The sequence below is a fragment of the Excalfactoria chinensis genome, chromosome 4, assembly GCF_039878825.1.
Source record: "Excalfactoria chinensis isolate bCotChi1 chromosome 4, bCotChi1.hap2, whole genome shotgun sequence".
NCBI lineage: Eukaryota > Metazoa > Chordata > Aves > Galliformes > Phasianidae > Excalfactoria > Excalfactoria chinensis.
This window is the reverse complement of record NC_092828.1, coordinates 54,532,329-54,554,930: the sequence shown is the minus strand read 5'-3', so window position 1 is coordinate 54,554,930 and position 22,602 is coordinate 54,532,329. Positions and strand designations below refer to the sequence as shown.

The following is a 22,602-nucleotide window of genomic DNA, read 5'->3' as shown; positions in this document are numbered from 1 at the left end:
GCTCATTTCAGCAGCGTCTGATCTTCTGTCATGGTGGACATGCTGGTTCTGGAGGATGCCAGTGTGGGCCAGTCAGGATGGTTGGATGTGCTGATAACTGCTTACTCATTCCGCCTCCCTCTTCAGAGAGATGGTCACTGGCGTCAGGGGAGCCCCAGAGTTCTCTCATAGCTCAGTGGGAGAAGACATCACACCGGTCAAACAAAATGAGAATGGCGGTTAATCTGTGGCTTGAGGTGTCATGTTTCCTTTATCTGAAAATTGCCATTATTGAATTCTGGCAACATCATTCTGGCTTTTTACCAAAGGAATTTGTGAAACGTTGAATTTCCTAATTGCCTTTAACATTTTACAGGCAATTTTTGTGTTCTACGTGTAGTTAATATAGGTTGGTTAGTAATTTGGAATAATGCTACTTGCGTTGTCAGCAGCAGCCAGGGTTTTTAGAAGTGCATTGTCCATGTTGGTTGCTTACTTTAGGGGTGGGGCTGGGGAGGGGAGATAGTTGATAAAGCCCCAGGAGATGCAGGGCATTGGTTCTCCCATTCCTTTGAACTTAATATGAATGTTGTAAGCCCAGCCTCGGTGAATCAGCCAGAGTTGGGGTGATACAAGTCCAGTTGGTTCCTGGCATTAACTGGAGCAGTGCTCGAATCAGGGTTGACCAAAGCCTTGATTCTCCAGAATGGTTTTGCTGCCTTTGAAGTCCTGCTGGCTCAGCATGGGCTTGTTCTGTGATGGGGGCTGGAGTCAGCCTCACTCTCCCAGCTTCTGTCGTCCTCCAGGCCAGGCTTGGCCTCCAGCAGTTCCAGCTGTGGCTTCCTCCTTTCCATTTTCCCAGGGCTTACTTGCTCAAAAGATGATGGGTGGCTTCAAGCGGAGTCACACTGCGGTACGGCAGCTCTCCCTGCATGTTAATGTAAGTACAGCAAGTTCACCTTGGCCATTGGGAATGGAAGTCTCCTCGTTGGGATGGCCTGTCCACCCTGGGAGACCGAGAGCTTGCTGGAAAAAACGTTTCACATGGCAGTGCAATGGAATTTGGAGTTGACAAAAAAAGCCCGCCCCGGTTTATTGCTTTCTTAGAGCAAAAAGGGCGATCCATGCCTGAATGTCCAGCAACTTTTTAATTTTTACATCTGTGACATTAAGCTTTACAGACTGTTTTCCTCGCACTGAAACACAGATACATCTCTTTCTGTTTGGAGATTATCCCGATGGATTACAGAATGTGTTGGAGCTTGCCACCCAAAATGCAGCAGCGAGTACACAGATGTTGATCAGAGTGGACTCATTCCAGCTCAAGCAGTGTTTGTGGCTTTGCTCAGGGGTGTCTCCAGGTCTGGCATCTGCAGAGGAGAAATTCAGAGCCATCCATCCACCTTCATCTCTCCCTTATGCCCATTCGTTTTCTCTTTGTCATTTGGAGGTGGGGGTTCCCTGTAGGAGCAGGAGCACAAACACAAGGAAATCAAAAGCGCTGAGTTCCAACTGTATGTGGCTCCCAATTTTAGAGTATCTATAGGTATGCCAAAGTCCAAACGTTGGTCAGTACTTTATTTAAGACATCAGAGTGCAACTGGATTGATATCGTGCAGCTTTTGCTGCAAAAAACATGTTTTTGTTCATTGCTTTTTCTGACTAAACACAGCTTGCAGGTATTCAGGTTCCAAATCCTACAGTTTTTCATGTTAGAAAATGACAGCCAACCCCCATTATTTTCTTCTCAAGCTGTATGCATTTTAAGATACCTCTAACTGCATAAACATGTAGCTTTCCCACCTGAATGGCAGAAAGAGGCATTTACTTTTGATGTAACGGTGCCCTGAAGTTGCCAATTAATGCTGCTTTAGCTACTGATAAAAAAGAACCTTGGCATCCTTCAGAAAATTACTAATGCAAATTGATTATTTTAATCAGCACATCCTATTAGTCTATTTAAAGCAGAATATAAATCTGCCTACGCTGGAATTGTTGAATCAAACAGGGATCTCTCAGTTGTGGACTTGCCAGAGTAAATTACAATGAAAACCAAATTCCAATATCTGATTGTGATTGCAATATGTCATATTTATCATTTCTACAAATATTTGTTTTGGTGGGAACCCAACTGGTGCCACCATCGCCAGAAGCCGATCCTCATCGCTTATTTTGTGGTCGCATAAATTTTCCTTCGCCTGGTTTTTTAGTGGTATCCCAAATTGTAACTTTTTTTAATGATCAACCTATCTTGGATCGACTGTTCCCATGCCTGAGGTCCACAATGCTGATTTAGCAGAACAAAAGCTTGAAAGATATTTCCTTTTTCTGTGCTGTTTATTATATCCTTTGCAATTGCTCTGAAGTTTACGTCAACGAGAAACCACGGCTGTGGTCAGTCTGGCTCATGGGAAGTGGCACCCAAAGGGTTCCACTTTGTTGTCTGTGTGGGTCTGAGATGGTTCCCACAGCACTGGCTGGCAGCTTTGGCTTTGGGGATAGATGGAGGTCCCTCCCAAGTAGCCCGGACAAGGAGCGTCCTCTGGAAGGCCTTCCTACCTGCGTCTGCACGCTTGTGGTGGCACTTCACGCTGCATGAACCATAACTTAGGGAGAGCTGGAGGGAGGCTGGATCTGCTTCTGATCCTTCGTGCCTGAGCTTTGCCATACCAGTCATCAACAGCACATCGGCTATGAACAGAACGTGAAAGAATATTTTGTGTTCTGTTTTTTCTTCTTAAGTATTTTTTTCATATATATATATATATAATATATATATATAATTTTTTTTCTACAGTATAAAGCTAAATAAGTACTCTAAGCAAGTTTCTGTGTTTGTTTATTCACTTCCTTAAATCCATGGAATCTGGACCTATAAATACAAGCTGACTTCATGTTTTCAAGCAGATTCGCTCTCACTTGGGTTGATATAAAATAGGATGTGTTTAGATCTGCAGGAAAAGATTAACCTTCTCATTGTCAACGTTTGTGGCTTTTGTGAAGAAGGGAAATCCACTTTCTCTCACTTTTCTAAAACTGCTGAGCTTGTTTGCCAGCAATTACAACGTGAAAAGGAGAGACTCCACAACCAGCCCTGAGATGTAGCTGTGCACAGAGCTATAGGCCACGGGGCAAGCTTCACAGTGGTTGGGTGCTGACCTTCTGTCAAGAGCTAGTATTTCTTGTAAGGAATCCTGGCCTGATATTTATCAATATTTTTTTTTTCTTTTTTAATTGGAAAGTTGTAATGCCATTTCTGCATTAGAGATTTCTAGCTGGAGATTTGCCCTAATTCTCTGTAGAAGACGATGCAGGTTTTCTAATGCACGTGAGTTTTTCTAACAAATATAAACCACTTTTCAGATTTACCAAATTATCCCTGACTGTGATCTGCAGCTGAGCTCAGTTTGGAAATCCTTTTCCTCCTTGTTAAGTAACATTATGGCTTTATTCAGACTTGAGAAACTAGATGAGGTAAGAATTAAGTTTCCAACTCTTATGTTTGCAGATTTAAATCAGTGATTTGATTTTTCCCAGGACAAATGGAGGACATGGCAAATTTGAGTTTGTTATGTTTGAATGTGATGCCATTGATTCAGAATGGAGTCAAACCTAAAAGTTTACTAAAAGCGTTAAGTTTGAAATGCCATTTACTTATAAACCAGAAGCCTGATATATCCTTGAAACGTACGCGTATCAGGTTTTAAACCACAACAATGAAGTTTTGATTTCAGTTCCTTCTTGCTGAATGAAATGGTTTAATTGTATCCTAAGGTATTCAAGGATGTATTTTATATAAAGCTAAGCCAGGTGCTTTAAGGCAAACATTATTTTTGCCCTGACACACATGTAAAATTTCTTCCCACTGAGGAAGGTGGTTCAAGGAATTCTGTGTAATCAAGGCTGAACTTTTGTAAGTGAGGTTGCTTGCTTAGGCATTGCTCCAGCCCGCACTCGTGCACATCTTCAGCTTTCTGCAGTCTGCGTAGCCTGTGAGACCTCTGCTGACATGGATAAAGTAACAAACGTGCAACATCTTTCCTCAATCGGATGTGCATACTTTCTTGCTAAATGCTCCTTCACCCTTTACATTAAGCGTAGGCTCAGTGTGCTCGCAAAGGGGAGAGCCCACCCGATCAGCCCTGTGTGCCCAGTGGTCACTGCTCCGGGTAAGAGATTTAAAAAAATAAAAAGGAAGTTCACTATCTGGTTTATGCCTTTGCCTGGGGGGGAAAAGAGAGAGAGAGAGAGAGAGAGAGAGCATTTTGTTGTTTTAATATGAGCTTCCTTGGATTGGTTTGCCTAACGAGTGCAATTGTGACGCAGTGTTGTGTTTTATCAGTGCCCACCCCCAGCAGAATTCTTTGCTTAAGAGGAGGCAGATTTCCACCTCCTGAACACGGCTCTGGACTCGCGCTGATGCTTCTCGGAGCTGTGTTTGCGGGCTCCGCTGTGCTGGAGGGAATTCTATCCGAGGACTGCCTGTGTAAGTCGCAGCACTCTTTATACCCTCTGGAAGTTTGCATGTTCAGATGTGGCTGTGCTGAATGATAGGCTATCTATTTTAGACTTCAGCCCCTATTTACAATCAGGAAGGCATGTTGCTGGGAGAACTCAGCTCCTGTTTCTCTTGAAACAACTTTTAAGTATTGGGTGAGTTATAAAGATTTCTGTGCATGGCTTTCTTTTCTAAAATGTAGTTTAAATATCCACAAAGCACTTGTTTGTTTTCTCTGAACAGATCTTGGAAATCTCTTGTGCAGAATCATAAAAGCTATTTGCATGTTAGAAAGACTTTGCTCAGGCACTGAAAGATAAAACTATTCTTCAGTACATAAAAATATCTTTATCAACAGGTGAATGAGGACTTGTTGATACCTTGCCTGGCTACTACTTCACTGGTTTGTAGAATTACTGCTTGTGCATGACTGTTCTCTATCACTTTAGCGAATGTTTTCCGCAACGCGATCTTGCACTAAATAGTCTATCTGCATTTTTGGCCTTTTGGTAGTGGGAACAGAGGTCGCTGGGGTCTAGGAAAACATAGCATCCTCTGCACGTTTTGGGAGCTGAAGGTGACAGTCCCTCTCTGCAATGTTAAACTTGATAGGAGCCACTGGAAAACAGTGAACTTCAATGCCGTTTCCATATCGAGCAGTAGTGCCAAGTATGCACAAACACATAGCGACTGCGTTAAAATAGGAACTGATTGATACAGAACTGTTTCTGAGTATGTGGTAATTGATTTTTAAAAGTAAAGTGGTAGTTTTTGTGTCCTGGAGCATGAAACTTGCATCACGCTTGGCCTTGTGACAAGTCCTGTGTGTGTAATTTAGAGCCATATAGGGATGTTCTTAGTCTCGAACGGCTCAAATTGTACCACCTTCCATATCACAGATGTAATATTAGTAACTTAAAACAGATACTTTGTGAGTCTTATGGCCCAAGCAGGAACTAGAAAAGAATAATTTTTGTGAACTGTCAGGAGCTTTGCTTATAAATCATGTGTGATTTCTGTGCAGCGCTGTATTTAGTACCAATAGGCTATAATGCCTGAGCTATTGTGAATTTAGAAGATCTCTGCACTTATATTTACATAGGTGGCAAGCCTGACAAATGCATCTTATGTAAAGAACAGCACACAGAAATTTGGATGGGATGGAATAAACTTCGGAAAGCCCCAGTGTGGTAAATGTTTGAGACAGACTTTTCAGCCACCAGTAATGAGAAGTGAAGGTCCTGTCGGTGCAAATTAAACACAGCAGTCTAACAAAATATTTGCTTTTTCGAGCACTGCAGGGGAGAAGAAATTGTCCTCCCCTGTATGTCCTGTCTCTATGCAAAGTGGAGTACTTGTAACGGTTGTCTTTAGAAATGCCACATTAGCTGCTGCCTTGACTTTTTTGCTCATACATGTTCAACAATGGAAAAAACAACAGCAACAAAAAAACAAGAGTTGAAAATGGAAACTCACTGAATCCCCATCCCGTCTATAGCAGGGTGAAGCTTTAAACTCCAGCATGGGGCAGCTGCTGATGGCAGAATGGTTGAGTGCAGTGTGATTTATGTACATTTTTAATGTTTCACGTGAATGCTGTGGATTCTCTCCTAACTTTCAGGAGAGAGAAGATGAAAGAGCATTTATCGGGTCTCTGTTTGTTCCTCTCTGTCACTCAGCTGGACTGCTCGTGGGTAATGCACTGGGATTGCTTCCTCAGACTTTGAACCTAGTCCTTAGCATTTGTTTAACCATTCGTCGCTGTTGTTAGGTTTTGCTTTCTCTCCAGCAGCAATCTGTTTGGCTAAAAAAATAAGAACTGACAACATCATCTTCCCAATTTCCTGTTAATTTTTCACCAAAAAACTTGCCTACTCTTAGAAATGTATTGTGAATAGTTTCCAGAATAGCTCTCTTAGTAAGTGCCCACATATAAACATGTCCTGAAATGATCTCCCGCGTCTCGCTTCCTGACTTTTCCTGCCCATCTGCTTGTCGCTCACAATGTGCTGTGGTGCCCCTCACCTTGCTGCCGTTCTACTCCTTTCCTCTGGGAAGGAGGAACTCTGAGCAGACGGTCAACAAGAGGCAAACTGACATCACAGGGGCTGTCTGGGTCATCTGCCAGTGAGGATATGCTTAGCATTTCCAACAATCAGGTTTGTTGCATTGGAATGCAAGTTAATAAGTCCACTGAAAGAGCCTGCTTCATGAGGCCCAGGAAGGCCACACTAATTATTGATCAGAAGGAGGCCACGTTAGCTAAAAACCTTGCCTTTAATGCCAGGTCAGCTTCCTGTGGCCGGAAGACTCACCCCAACGTCGTTCCACATGCATGCATCGCAGCATCCCGCAGAGGTGTGCACTGTGGCCTGGGCCCAGTTCCTGGTGCCCTGCAGGCCTGGCCTCATCACACACCACAGGGCCCTGTGCTCTGACAGCGTAACCTCTCTGTCTGGTGCAGCCGGCTGTGGAGATGACATCGGTCCTGCAGGTGAAGCTGAGGATCTCCCAGTGCCGAGCAGATCAGGCTTAATTGCATTTGGCATCACAGAGGCGTATTAAGAAAATACAAAAGGGCAAAATGGGCTGGAGACTTTCAGACGTCATGCAAAGCCGATGGTCTGTCACTCTCCTGTGTGGTGTTTTTCCCCATTTCTTTTTTGTCCCAGCAACAACTCAAAATACCACAGCTCATGGGCTAGATTAGGTGAGGAGGGGCATAGCTCAGCGTGCCCAAGCATGCCAGATGTATTTTGGGCTCCAGAAAGAAGCACACTACAAGATTTAGTCTGTATTTAGTCGCTGGCCTACTTTGCAGGATATTTTGCATTTCTGAAAACTTTCACAGCGGAGCAGATGTAACCGTTTTTTTTTTTTCTTCCTTCTTTCCATTTCTTTCTTTATGCTTTTAACATCTCCTGCTTACTTAAGGAGAAAGTAGTAACGCCGCTCAAACACTGCCTGCACATTAGTTTTTAAATGTGCCCATTCCCTTTCCTCTTCTCACTTGGATTTTAGATGTGTTAAAGACAAGGTATAGCTACTGCCATGTTCTGGCCTTGGTAAGATTGAGTCAAGACTTCAAAGGAGGACCTCTGTGTTGAACCTTGTGGTGGCATCTTGCTGCAGACATCCCTTCCTCCCCATATTGCGTTCCAGGGATGGCGGTCATGTAGTTCCCCTTCTGAGTCCTTTGCCAAGAGCCCCACCAGCACACTTTGAGACTCTGTAGCCTTCACCAGGAGATTTCAGAGCTCTCTACCTCAGCACACGTACTTTCAGCCTTCATTTCTTTGGGACCACCTGGAGCTCATCCCTCAGGGAAGCTGTGAGGGCAGCCTTGTGACTCAGCAGTTTATTATGGAAGCCGGATGAACTGGATTGAATAAATGCTGTCCCGTGAGCTCTGCTGTGTTGGGGGATGTCATAATACCCATGCTTTCCCCCATCCGAGAGATTGGGTCTCCTCAGAAAATTGGGAGGTTGGTTGGTAAGTGGATGGGAGACAGACCTCTGCTGGGAATAAGGATTTGCTAGCATCTCATGGGGCTGAAGGAAACTGGAGTCTCATAACCACTGTGTTTGTGGATGCCTGTGCATGTCAGGCAAGTTTTCCCATTTTCTGGAGAGGGTGCTGAGGTACAGAGGCTAACTTGACCAAGGTGCTGTGCATGCAGGGTAAGGAATTTAATCATGAATCACCAGCATCAAGGAAGGATCTTGGTCCAGCACTTCCTCTCTCAGCGAAAATGCAACATACATAAATAAAAATGAGTCAATCTAACAGAGTAAGGAAAAAATGTTGCTTTGTCCCCATGTCTGCACACTTATGCTCTCTGCAGAGAATTCTGAAGTGACAGTCCTTTGGCTCAGACAACAGCGAGTCAGTCCTCAAAGTGCCTTGCAGGCTGAACTGCTCAAACCACTGCTTCGTTAACACGTTATCTTGAGTAACCTTGTTTTCTGTTGTGGTTCCCTCTGAAGCAAGGTATGTAACAAGGCTCTCAGTATGAGGATGACTGGGAAAGGCTCCCGGGCTATGGGTTAGGCATTGGCATGTCTCAGTGTCTCCTGGTTGCACATCACAAGCTTAGTCCTCCTTCTCAGGCAGACAAGCTCTAGCTGTAATCAATTCTTCCAAATATTGTTAGCCTTTCCCCCTCTTCAAGTCTTTTCCTACTCTAAGGCTGAGCGCTCATGAATTATGGGCAACAAGTCTTCAAACATGAAAAATGCACTGGGGCTTCGTTTTCACATGTTATCTCATAGTATAAAAATCCTTATACAAATGTTTTCAGCAGTTAAGACCTTCCAAGATGTTATTTTGGAGTGCAAATCATTCAGGGGTTGATGTCTGCTCCATATCTGGAAAAGACCGGAGCGACAATTGCCCAGCCTCTGCGGAGTCTGGAGGAAAAAAGAGAAATCTTTTCTCCTTAATATGTATGTTTGGATAAAGCATCAATCCTTGACATAAACTTTAGCACTTCTCAGGGAACGATTACTTAATTATCGATGTGACGTTTCCCTCCTGGTAGTTCTCAATGATCCAGCATCTCAGATATATGCAAAATCTCATTATTTTTTAATTTCATCGTGATTTTTGAGGTTTTGAGTGTTCTCTGCAGAGACCCTCCTTCCCTCCTAACGCAGACCTTCAGTGCATTCAAAGAACTTCAGCATGGTTTTGAAACCATGCGTGTGGATTTGTTGAATGAGGCTGAAGAAGGAGAGCAGCAGATGGGCTCAGTGTTTGCCTTCTGAGTTCCTCCGAGTCTCTGAAATGCTTTTGCAAGGTACGCAGTTGGTGGGCAGATATTTCCTGCTGAATATGCCCCTGACCCCTCACCACCTTCAAAATGGCACTTCCCTGGAGTTATAGGTAGGAAGATGATACAAGATGGCTTTTGTAGATGTAGATGACAGCTACAAGAGAAGCAGCCAATGGAAGAGGCAGATGGATTTCTCCAGGCTGGTGTTTGCTTCCAGCCTTTAACCACCTTGGTTCTTACTGCTTATGGGTTCCGTGAGTCCGTACAGGCTTGAGTTCTGCGATGCTTTGCACCTGTGACAGCTGATTTAAAGATAAGGAGCCTGGGGGACAAATGTGTGAAGGATTCATACAGTCTGTCTGAGCCAAATCTGGAGAATGGTAATTTTTCCTTACATACTACCAAAAAACTTTGGTTTCAAACTGCCTCTGTTTCAAAGTCAGATGAAAGGGAGCAAGGTGACAGCTGGATGTACAAGTGTGGTTTTTAAGTTTGATTTATATAAATATACTTAATGGCTTTCTTGTTGACCTAGAGATCAAGGTACACCCTTTTGGTTGTTGAAGCTTTTGTTTTTTAAAGCCCCTTTCTGTCTGCATTTTTGGTTTAAAGATCTCACTCACATTTCAGATTAAGCTAATTAAAGACTAAGAGGTAGTTCAAAATGGATTTCATAAAAACAAAGTCATAAAAAGCTATTCAAACATATGTATAAGAATAGTTCAAGTATAATAAGCTTATTAGTAATGAATATCTACAGAAAAGAGGAGAGAGCTTAAAACGTTTTAGTCATTTTTTTTCCTACACTTACATAGATCTATAGGAACACGTGGGAATATTGTGATCACTGTGCTGACTCAGTGGCTGAGAAGCTGTAAGGAAATGCTGTCCTTACTGCCTGGGATGTGATAGTATCGATAGACGAATAACAGTGCTCTTGAGAGGATTTTGGTGACGTTTCATAGACAAAATTATTTTCCAAAGGAGTGCATCCCTGGCTACAGCTGGTAAAATGGGATAGCTCTGCAGAAGGCAGTGGAGCTGGGCAGCGCCCATCGGCTGGGAGTCATGCTGTGTGGTGTAGTCTGTATGTCCCACATGCTGTGTGTTCACTTAGTGCCAAGGGCCAAACTGAACCCTTCTAGAAAGAGGGTTTATCACACTGCTCGGTAAACGCAACAGAAAACAGCAACCTCTCTGAGTCCTTTTAAAGCGATCAAAATGTTCTCTCAGCCAGTGATACTGCAAGAGACGTGTTGCTTTGGAGGTGACCTAATTTTAACCTTTTTGAATTGCTTTATGATTTAGAACAGTCACATGCCAAAGCAGGGTCCCATTAGGGGATTCAAATCATCTGTTTACTACAGAAAACACGCACCGAGACAGGCTCTGCAGAGTACTCCCTCTTTTTTTTTAATCTTCTTTTCTTTCTTTCTGCTGCAGGACGGGACACCGCTGCTGTACCAGTTTGGGAGCAAAATATGGAATGTTCTTCACTGCTGATTGAGCGCAGGCAACTGAACAGTATTTATAGTAGTGTGAAAATCGGCAGTTAGCAGTTTCTTCACATTCTAACACTACCAGAGAGAACTCATTGTTTACAAGAAATCTGCTTTCCAAATCCGTTACGGTTCCCTCCAGCCTTGACTATTAACTATTTGCAAAGGGGAAACTGATCTACGCTCTGGGGAAAGATGGCAATGGAGGAGTACCTGTGGATGGTCATTGTGGGTTTTATCATTGCTTTTATTTTAGCATTTTCAGTGGGTGCAAATGATGTTGCCAATTCTTTCGGAACTGCCGTGGGCTCTGGTGTAGTGACTTTGCGCCAGGCTTGCATTTTGGCTTCAGTTTTTGAAACTACTGGCTCGGTACTGCTGGGAGCAAAAGTAGGAGAAACGATCCGGAAAGGTATAATCGATGTTAACCTGTACAACAACACTGTGCCGCTGCTGATGGCAGGAGAGGTCAGCGCCATGGTTGGTAAGTAATGCTTTCCTGCTCCAAGTAACAGTCACCGCACGTTTGTCATCCTGCTCATTGTGAACGTTTTAATTGAATTTACATCTTCTGCACTCACATCTCGCTTTGTGCAAATAGAGGGATTTACATTCCCTTTTGGGGCTCCTACTTTTTACAAACTCTTCTAATCGTTTTCATTTTCCAGCTATTCAGCCATTAAGCAAATAGAGGGAAAAAATGTTTAATGTAATGGATCATATATACGTATTCCTAGAGTACCTAAAAAAAAAGATTTCCAAGATTTATATTGTGGAAAATGGAAAATATGTCAGCACACCATTTGTGACTGCAGAGAAAATCCCGCAGAAAGTTTACAACAAATAAGTATTAAAGCAATTGCATAAATAGTTTAAAAAAATAAAGAAGATGAATATTTGCTTAAACTGGTGGTTTTTCTGACTGATTGCAACTAATCATACGTTTAATCCTGCCCCGTGATAAAACTTCAAGGAGCAGTAAGAATAGATGGGAACTCTTTAAAGGCATTTTTACTTTTCTAACTCAAACCAGCAGCAGTTCTGCGTACCTCTGAGTCTACTCTGTACACTATTGTTTGCAGTTAAATTAATCTCTGTTCAGAACAAGTGGCATATTCTGAGGTAAGTAACATTAAGCCCTGGTATTTCTCCTTTGTTTGTATGCAAGAGGCTTTGTGAGCTTTTGGAGAGCTCCCATAAGGATCAACAGCAAACCTGCTTTTAAAGGGCAGGATACAGCAAGCAGGAAGCGCTCCCCCCAGTTTTTGAACAGAACCCACATAAAGAATAGGCGATTCCATACAGAGATCTACTACGTGCCTTTTTTCCCCGTTTCTGCACTTGTAAAAAATTGTAAAAAAAATGGATCAAGATGAGCTTAGACTGCCACTTTCTGTGCTGGACTGAGGTGGTTTTGGTGTGTGTGAGAGGAATGATGCTCCTCTTTGACCTTCACCACCCCTGAGCCTCCAGAGGGCTGGCTGCCTCCCCTGGTGAAGAGGAAGAAGAGCCGATTAGCTGCTGTCTCATACAGGGAAACTGCAAAGAACATCTTCAGCACTCCTGAGCTCCGTTGCTTCCTCTGTCTTAATGCCTGACAAGGCCAGCTGCAGATTCCTGCTCTTGCCCTCAAGCTGTGGGATGACTGAGGAGTGTTACTCTGCTTGTAGTATTTTCCCTTTTCTTCCTGAGATAGCTGCATCATTTCTGACTCACACCTGAGAGCAGCCCACGCCACGTGTGATGTAAGTGACCTACATCTCCTGACCGCCACCTGCAGAACACGAGTCTTTTCCCCTTTCTGTATCTCTTCATGATGAGAACATCAGATCCTGTCTGGGCAGTTTTATGTCCCCTATGCCCCCTGTGGAGGCAACTGGCCAGAAGCTCAAGGAAAACAACTTATTTGCATGTGTGTTTACGTAAGCCTGTGTGAACTTCATGACCGGTTGCATTCCCTTCCTTCAGTAAGGGCATTAAGAATAAATCCCACATTTTAAATCTCTGAATTAAGCACAAATTACCAACTGCAGGTTCCATTTTTTTCCCTCAAATCCACCTCCAGCTTTCCCCTGGATGTACAATATTTTCTCTTTGATTTCTCTCCTGTATGTTTCCTCTTTTTCCTTAGTACATTTCTCTCCACTCTCTTATGCACCGTGGTCGTGCTTCCATGAACAGAGTTAGCTTCTGAATTTCAGTGAGGCTTCCGCGAGCCAACTGTATGGAGGAGACCAGCAATCACAGTGTCCTCTTTCAAGATGTTACTGGAAGATCTCTTGATGCTTACAGACAGCAGATGGGGATTTTCAGAGCAACCACCTGGTCAGCAAGAAGGAAGCAAGGGGCACTGGGATTGTCTGGGGATGACATAACGTGCATTTACATTTTGTAATGTGGCATTTTGTAATAATTTGTAACCTTCTAAAATGTTGATGTTTGGTGCTTCAGATATTTGGGACTCTCACTTTTGGGATGCTGTAGTGTGCTTCTATACTGGAGCATTTGTGCTGTGAGCCAGGACAAGCTCTAATGAGCCCTCTGTTTTGGGGGCTGGTTTTGTCAAGGTTAGAAACATGCATTTTTTGTTGGAGAGGAGTTAAGGATCAATGTTGGTAGTTTAGGTGTCTGCTTTATGGCATTGCAACCCCAGAGGAAAGTCCTGCTCTGGCTTAGTTTGTATTTTTCTTCTGTACTCTAACATGCTTGCTTTAACTTCTTTAGACTATACATTGTCCTCCTTAGGCTACCTGTCAGTCCTCTACTTCCCCTATTTGTCTTCTGGATTGACTAAATAAGAAATAGTGCCATATTCCCTGCTTTCCCCATTAAAACAAACAAACAAACAAACAAAAACCAAACCAGCCATCTCTGCACATTTGTAGTGCAGCTGTGACTTGGAAGCATTTTCTGCTTTTTAGAATGACTTTTTTGTGTGTGCAATTATGTGTCTGTGGCTGACTTATATCTTTGTTCACTTGGCTCTTCAGAGATGTTACCATGTGTGTTCCCTTTCACCTCACTTCCACTTGCTGACCTCTTAAGTTCATGTCAAAGGTTTCAGAGTGTATTTATTTTTGTTATAGCGTATGGAAAGAGAGGCCAAAAAATGAAAGGGCAGGTGTTCCTTAGTTGATCTAGTATTTGCAGTACCAGTAGGAGTACCAGTTGTTTTGGGATGGTGCCGCAGGAAAGATCAGTTTTACAGCCTGGTCGACTTCCACACTGCATATGATGCCAGCAGATTTATCTGGCAAGACTGAGTGGTTTAGTATTTATAAGGCAGAAACTTGACAGTAAAATGGCTTGTTTGAAGTGACAAACCAGTCTCTGAGGCTTGATTATAAGTATACCTTTCATTCTTCCCTTCATTTCTCTATACCTTCCCACCTGTCTTCTCGACCAGCCTCTGCTGTCAAGACTGTTCCTTCACCGTGCCTTATCTTGAGCATCACCCCTACGTTCTTTGCTCTGGAGCCCTTGTGCATCTTCAGAGGGCATCAGTAATTTGGCTCCTTGCTCTCTCCCCACTTTATGTGTGTATCATGGAGCTGCAAAAACTCAGCTCTTCTTCAGTTCTTTTAAACCCTGATGTGTAGCCAGATTCCATTTCAAGATCTTCAAGCCATCCTCGCCTGTTGGAATTGAGGCTGGAGGCTGGGATTTGAGTGGCAGTGTGTGTTCAGCAGCCTTGCTTTATCACCTGTGTCTGCTGCAGATCTGTGAAGACTGATGGCATGAGCCAGAAAATATGGGATCTCATATTGCAGTTTGATTGCTGTCATCTTGGAGCTTCATAGCATATTAAGATTTTGTCTCAAGACCATGAAGTCTTAAGGTGAAGAAGAGATATTACTAAGAGCTCTCTACTATTCTACAAGATAAACAGAAAACTTGAGTCATGGCCCAGATGATTCTGATGTCCCCATAGTAGCCCCACTGCAAGAGGAGCAGGGGACCTTTTGTACTGCGGAGTCAGGGCGTGGGGCTGCATGCTGGTGGGCTCGCTGTCCAGCTGTGGTCTAATCTAACCATCCAGATGTTGAATGAAGCTGAATGCAAGGTCCTCTCTGTGGTTCTAGGGATCTTTTTTTCCGCAGCCTGAATTCTCCAGTGCTGCAGTGAGCTACAAATCAAGACGGCGAGCATCTTCACTCCCTCTTCAGGCAATTTATCCTGTAGAGAACTCTGGATAGTGGCTGCACATCACTGAGAAGAGGCATGAAAGATCCCTGAGCCAGGATTTGAGCCTTTCTCTGTTAGCATCTGAATTCAGCAGCTGGGGTATCTCATCAGTGAAGCCATGGTTGGCTCCTGACACTGGTCAGTTAGAGGCTTCCAGGTTTGTTTCAAGAGAGTGAGGTTTTCCAAGCTTGATGCATACCTGGAGCTGTTTGCGTGTTCAGTCTGATGAACTGAATAGTGAATAATAGTGAAAGCCTTCAAAAAAGAGCAGTCCTGTTGTGTGGCATTAAGTGCTGTTAGTAACAAAAAAAATCATAAATAAGCTGCAGCGTTCAGAGCTGCTATTTGCTGCAGTATCTGCTTTTGGAGTCAGAAAAGGAGCAAAATTCTCTTTAGGGGATCTCTCTTGTACATGTGGAGTGTAGGCTGTGCTTGTAAAAGAACGAGGGTACGTCATTGAGAATTGTCTGTGTGACGTTTCTTTTATTGTTGTTCTGTACAGTTTATGCTTTGTTCCCTTCCTCACTTTCCAGGTTCTGCTGTTTGGCAGCTGATTGCATCTTTCCTGAAACTCCCAATATCGGGGACCCATTGCATTGTAGGTGCTACAATTGGATTTTCCCTCGTTGCAATTGGCACACAGGGAGTTCAGTGGATGCAGCTTGTCAAGATTGGTAATTGCCATTTCCTTTTATGTGGGAGGGTTTGGGAAAAAGTGTTCACTGACTGCAAAAGCTTTCGCAGAAGCACGCCTTGTACTGGCAGCACTCTGTCTTTAAATTATTTTCCACCTGAGGGCTGCAGTGCACCTGCAGGCTGGCCCTGAAGAAGGGTAAAATGCAAGTTGTGCTTTCCTAGAAGTAAACTGAGGGAACATTTTGCCTCCCAGACATGCTTCAAGGTGACACTCCTCCTCTTCTAATGCTTTTTATGGCAGCTCACAGCACCTCATTCTTACTCGGAGTGATATGGATGCCCATAGTCATGTTTCTCCACCCACCAGATCCAGGAAGGTGAAAGCTGAGTGCACAGCACATGTTTACATCACAGCCTCCCACTGCCACCATCAGCACCACCAAGCAGGGATATCAGGGAGGTTTCTGTATTGCTTTGGAAGCCTTCTAACCCAAGTCACATCCTGAATCCTGCATTAAAAGGATTCAAGGTTGAAAGCACAGGAATATAGTTGAGCTTTAAAAAAGTTTTAGCAATGTGTGTATATTTTTTTAATTCTGTCAAAAGTAAAATAAAGTTTGTAGCGAGCTCGAAATGACAGCAGGATCAACTTGTTAAACGTGTCACAAGCAATAAGTGACTCTGGATGAGGTTTCCAGAGCCTTGCCCTAATCCTGTTTTATTGAAATCAGTGGGAGTTTTGCCACCCACTTCTGTCCTGAACATTTGCAAATCTTACCCGCAAAAAAATGTATGTGCATTGTTCTCTGCAATTGGTGCTTCTGTGGCATTTTGGAAATTGAGACTCTTACCCTGTGAGCCACATGGCATCCTGCTAGATGCCATTACTTGCCACTTGCTTGCACCCTTCACAGTTAGGGTGATCAGGAATTCTTACTAATTCTCTTGGTCAACTCTACATCAACTCAGATAATTTCTTCCTGATTAATTCTAGCAAAGTGATATGGAAATGCTTTGGCTGATGTTTCTAATAGTGCCTAGCAGTAGTTGGGCTTTCATGAGTGTCAGTGGAAACTGAGCTGCGCCAGTTGTAAGTAAATATCTGAAACATTCCAGTTGTACAAGAACAGTTTTGAATGCATTGTTCATGACTACTCACTTCTTTACTATTATACAAGTATATTATACTATATATTTCATGTTCTTTTCTGTCTTTTTTTCTTTAAACACAGTTGCCTCTTGGTTTATTTCCCCACTGTTGTCTGGCTTGATGTCTGGAGTACTTTTTGTGTTGATTAGATTCTTCATTCTAAAGAAGGTAAACCAATTCCATTGTTATAATGAGTACCTGTTACAGAGGCTGTGTTCTGGCCTGTCATTTGAGGGGGGACGTTTCCACAGAGCAGAAAGTTTGTGGCTTGCTTTTTGGATAGGAGACCAGTTGTTCTTTACCTAGCCATTGGAACTCTGTTTGCTTTCAGCAATTCTGAAAGCTCAGATTGAGTAACAAAACACATAATTTAGGCTTAGAAAGCGCTATGCAAGTGCATCATGAGCTAATTAATATTATATGTTCTGTTTCATTGACAGATTATACTTTGACATTGCTACTTCATTAGTACAAATATTTCCACGTTGACTTAGCTTCGTGGTAGCAATTCAAACTGTTATTTATAAAGAATAGTTCTCACAGGGAGATAGTCTCATTAGCATTTAAGAGAAATTTTAAGCTTTGGTTTTCTTGTGCATCAGATATTAGAAGATGGGCATCTGTTTATTTACTAGATTCTCCTGAAATCTGCATCAATGGGTTTTAGTGACCTCAGTCAGCTTTGAGATAGTATTAGTCCATTATATCTCTGGTGTGGAATATGACTTTCTGGAAACCAGAACACTTTTATCTGCTCTTTTAGTTTCTCTCACACTATTCAACTTTTTAAAATAGGTGGTGCAGCGCATGACAAGGACTTAAAATAAGGGATACTGTATTAGTGTTTATAGAGGGAACTTAAATAGACAATGAACTAATTCTTTTGCTATAAATAGCACCACCTGTAACCTCAGCTTCATCATTCTTTAGTTGTGATGTTGATGTAAATAAACATCAGTGATAAAAGCAGATGGCAAATTTGAATGGACACAGCTTTGAATTTAAAATGACTCAACCTGCATAAAGGGTGAGATACTACGGGGAAAAAGTTCCCATTAAAAAACTTCACAACTTAGGAAATTAATCATCAAAATCACATGAACAAGCCCTTGTGCACATAGCCCTGGTGTCTCTGCATGACTTTAGGAAACAAAATCTGAGCAGACACCCCTTCATCAGTCTCTTCCCAGCTACACAGAGCCCATCAAGAGGCCAAAGCTCTCTTTTCACAAAGGCTTTTTCCACGCATTGCATGCACTGTCAGCTGAGACTCTGCTTGTGAACACCAGGGACACAAGGCTGCACGGCTGCTTGCCTCCTGTGCCCATTGCTGAGCTCTGTGCTGGGCAGCGAGGCATGGTGACATGCCTGCTTCAGTTAAAGTGCTTGGTTTGGCAGCCAGGACAGCCTCCTGCAAAGTAAAATGCTCACAGAAGGAAGTTTGCCTCTGGGTCAACCAACAGGTCTGCAGCAGACCTGACGCTACAATCCATGGTGCCCAAGAACAGTGTCAGGCTTCCCCAGAATACTGGTGCTTGTGAAGACCATCTTTGGAGGTTTGACTGCAGCCATCCAGGTCAACATTCTTTTCTCACCATCCACCTGAAGGCTCCACCTGCCTGGCACTGGCTTGGGGGGATGTATTTTCCCTATGTTGGTTCATGCTTATATTGATCTGTTGGAACACCTAGCTAATACTTCCTTTTTTTCCTGATTTTTCTGCAGGAAGACCCCGTGCCCAATGGTCTTCGCGCACTTCCAGTATTCTATGCTGCTACCATTGCTATTAACGTGTTTTCCATCATGTACACGGGGGCACCAGGTGAGCAAGCTGTTTGCAGACAGAGGCACCGCTGGGAGGTTTCCTCAAGTTGTGGTGCTGCACTTGTTGTGGATAACAGTGTTCTGCTGGTGTGCTTTTGGGTAGCTGTAAACACTGCATTGCTACTTCTTCCATTAGGAGTTCAAAAGGGAAAGAGTAAAGCATGTACTTGCACGCATTCTTCTATTTGTGCTTGTATTTTTGTGATCCCCCCAAACACTGTTTAGTGCAGATGGGCACAGCTATAAAAAATTCCCTTTTTAGAGGAAAGGGAAACATGGAGCTGCCAGCTTTGGCTTCATACATTTGAGCATGCAAATACGGGAAGGTCCAGAGTAGTCTGGAAGGCTGTGTGCACTCCATCCAAAGCTATAGCTCCACTGAAACCAGCAGAGTCATGGTTCTGACAAATCTGGCACAAAGCCTATTAATTAAATTTACTTCTTTATTTCCCTTCAGTGATAAGGAGCCCAAAGTCTTTTTCTGCATTTAATAAATCTCTTGGGTGCTGTGTTTTCACTGCAGTTCAGTAGAAGGAAATGATACCCCATTTTCATGACTTTAACTATATTTGTACTTTTATTTTTGTCTGTTTATACATTTTAGCATGTTTCTATTTATATACTTCCATTTGTATGTATATGTTTATATGATTGCACTTGCATGTTCATGTTTAAATTTACTTAAGCAATGAGTATTTAAACCTAACCTTGCAGTAAGATAGTTCAGAAAAAAAGTGTTCGGTTCTCTCACCTACATTATTGAAGAGTCTGGTCACTGAACGTTATCTTTAGATTAGATCATTGCCCTGGAGCAGTGAATGATCACACAATTGGAAAGAGACTCCAATCTTTAACATGTCCCCTGAATTAAGAAAACAGTTTTAGAAAGTGACCTTTTCTGAATGGAAATCCATTTTCTCTAAAATGTGCTGTACTAAATGCACTAGACAAATGCATTTGTTAAAGTGTGGTCGATAGCGTAGCATTAGTGAAATTAATGAAAAGCTTGCAAAGTTCCCACTTTGAGGGAGGCATAATTGAGCTTTTTTCTTAAGTCAAAATCCTCATTGGATGGATATCCAAGATGTTTCACAGTAAATCAGCTGTATAACCAACATTTCCTGACTAATTGTTTTGCAGAAGTAGGTCAGGCAGTCTGCAGTGACTCATTAAGCAAAATAAATGAAATAAGAATCTTAATGTCCCTTCTGTTTCAGCTTAGCAGTCTCTAAAGTGTGTGAGTGAAAAGGTGGGATTCCATTTTTGATATGCAGAAATTACATGTTTACAACCTATGTCTATTCTCCATCGCCTCTACCCTGGCAGATTTTATGAACAAGTATGAATTAATCACATAAGTTGCAAGATGAGCACGCATTGATGGGACAGAAGGGTCAGAGTCCAGACTCTTTCTTCATCAATGGCCTGATCACACTGGTTAATTGAACAAGAGCAAGGAGATCTCTCGGGAGAATGGAAGCCAGGAGATCTTAAAGGAGCACAAACTGTTTGCAAGGCTTCACATTGCAGGACTGGACCCTCGGCTCAGAAGTGCCACATGAAGCTATTATTATAAGCAGATAATGGCTTAGATTAAGCTAAGCAGCAGGTTTTATTGACCAGAGCAGAGGTCAGGTAAATACTTAACCTAATGGGCAACAGAGTTTAACGTGCATTAGTATATACAGTAGTGACAAACTAGCTTTGTAGCCCTGCTATGGATGTTTTGCCATTGACTTCTTTGGAAATGAGGTCATGGAGGGGTAACAAATTTCTTAGAGGATCAGTCCCATAAATGTTAGCAGGTCAACTAGACCTTTGAATATTGCATGTATCTGACATATTCATGTTAAAAATGAGCAGCTCATTCGTGTTGGGTTTGAATACATGGCAAACATGGGCTTTCGCAAGTCTGCTGTTCCACTGTTTGAGATAAATAAGTTAATTTACAGTTTGCTTGGCTTTTACTTTTGTCTTCACAGTACTTGGACTGGTACTGCCAATGTGGGCTATTGCTCTAATATCACTTGGTGTGTCCTTAGTATTTGCTGTCTTAGTTTGGATTTTTGTATGCCCCTGGATGAAGAGAAAAATAGAAAGTAAGTACTTGCTTGATGAAATGTGAGTGATTTTAAATTGTGAAGAATTTCATTTGAGAACTGAAGTGCCCTTGAAATGTCATCTAGTCTAGTCCTCACCCACAGGCAGGGCGTGCTGAAGCTGTTCTTCATGTATTTATGTAACCTGCTCCTAAAAACCTGCAGTGGAAGAAATTCAAAACCTCTTCAGGCAATCCACTGCAGTGCTTATGCCGTCCAGAGTCTAACAGAAACAGGAAAATAAATCCTGGAATATAATCCATTTTATGTTTTGTTAAGGAAATATTTAAGAGAAAAATCTGGCGGGATGATTATCTTCAAATAACTAACTTCACGGTGAGCTGGACTGATCGCAGCTTTTATTTTTACAGTGTTTTACTTGTTTGTTTTGCTACTTTCAGCAAATATAGCATTGCAAAATCAGAGAAGAGTTTCAAGTTCCATTAATTAATGAGCAGCTTGGTGTTTCACTTCAGGTGCATATGTTGGTGAAGTTAAAGAATGTTTTAGCATTTTCTCAGATGAATTTAACAAAGCTAGGTGTTAGAAATAAATAATGTGTAAGAAACAGAGCCAAGCTATTGTATCCACATGGATCTGTTCCATTGATGCAAACACTGGAAACATAAGCAGTGTGACAGAGAGGCTGAGTTTAGAATTACAGTCCTGTTATTTCTTTAGGCCGGTTAAAGAAAGATGCTGCACTGTCAAGGATATCAGATGAAAGTCTTGATAAAATTCAAGATGAAGAAACACCAGTCTTTAAAGAGCTCCCCGGTGCCAAAGCGTCTGATGAGAGCTCAGTTCCCCTTACTGGCTCAGTAACAGAAGCTGCTGGGGCATCCGATGCTATTGCAAATGGAAACCATCCACGTGTACCTTATGGTAAGAAACTAAGACGACACAACAGTCTTCTTGTTTTGATAGCATGTTTTGCTGCGTGCAAGTCTCTATCGTAAATGATAAGTTAGCGTTTGGGATGTTCGGCTCTTATCCCTCTTCACCACTTGTGGAGAAAGATTCTCATTTACAAGTGGCATTTTCTAGAGAGCCTGAAAACAATTACATTTTGTCAGGTTGCCTGTGCGTTCTATGAAAGCAGAACTTACTTTCCTTCCTGCTTTACTTGCTGTTCTTAATGGTATTTCCATCCTTTTAAGCAGTGGAAAAATACAGAGAATGTAAACAGCTGATGTTTGAAGGTTAAATGCAGCATAAAGATTACTAGCAGGAGATGAAAAGATTTGGGTTTTAGTTGATGAATGTGTGACCATTTGGGGCATGTCCACTAGAAAAATCCCTTTGTTTTCTGAATATATATTCATCAGAGGTATGCTTGTGTGCATAAAGCCCTTTCTGTTCCATGTGGTCACATCACCCCTCTCCCACCCACTTGGAGTCAGCTGACTCTCCTATCATTTTACTAATGTCTATGCAACCCCATAATTTGGTAAGTAAACGCCTGAGGTATTCAGCTGATTCTCACAAAATCAAAGAAATCATGGTGGGAGCTCTTGGAGCGTGAGCTTCCACTTCAAAACCAGATAAAACAGTTCTGAATGTTGCACAGAGGTAATTTGAGTTTCTTCAGAAATACTGGCTTAGCTGTGATATGAGTTCCACAGCAGACATTGATGTTAAATGTATATAGTGGGAATAACTATGCAGATAGAAAAAAAATATACAAAATATGTGAGTAGCTGAAGAAATACGTTTTGCAGAACATGAGCTTTTTGTTTTCTGTTTTGTTAAATTATTTTTGAGTCGTGTAAATGTTTTTTAAATATAGGTCTTTCAGTATCAAATTGCAGAAAGACCATCTTTCCTGACATACTTGCACATGTTCAAAGTAAAGAAAACCTCAGAAAAGGGCTTACTTTACAGATAAGGAATTTTGTACATAACTGAGTTTTCAAAAAACTAGAGGACTTGGGCTTCAAATATCACCTTTGAGAGG

General features: G+C 42.3%; 1 protein-coding gene across 4 annotated transcripts in view; it reads left to right on the top strand.

Moving 5' to 3' along the window:
• The window catches only part of SLC20A2 (solute carrier family 20 member 2), a 57,489-nt gene that overhangs the window by 15,512 nt on the left and 19,375 nt on the right, over positions 1-22,602 (top strand). For 2 of the 4 annotated variants that reach the window (XM_072335159.1, XM_072335157.1), the window contains exons 2-7: positions 10,696-11,235; positions 15,470-15,610; positions 16,805-16,890; positions 18,448-18,544; positions 20,529-20,645; positions 21,327-21,530. In XM_072335159.1, coding sequence (XP_072191260.1) covers positions 10,947-11,235; positions 15,470-15,610; positions 16,805-16,890; positions 18,448-18,544; positions 20,529-20,645; positions 21,327-21,530 — 934 coding nt within the window. In that variant the 5' untranslated portion in view covers positions 10,696-10,946. Of the gene's footprint in view, positions 1-4,321; positions 4,466-10,695; positions 11,236-15,469; positions 15,611-16,804; positions 16,891-18,447; positions 18,545-20,528; positions 20,646-21,326; positions 21,531-22,602 lie in introns of those variants that run through there. The other 2 variants (XM_072335158.1, XM_072335160.1) reach the window with 2 other exon arrangements.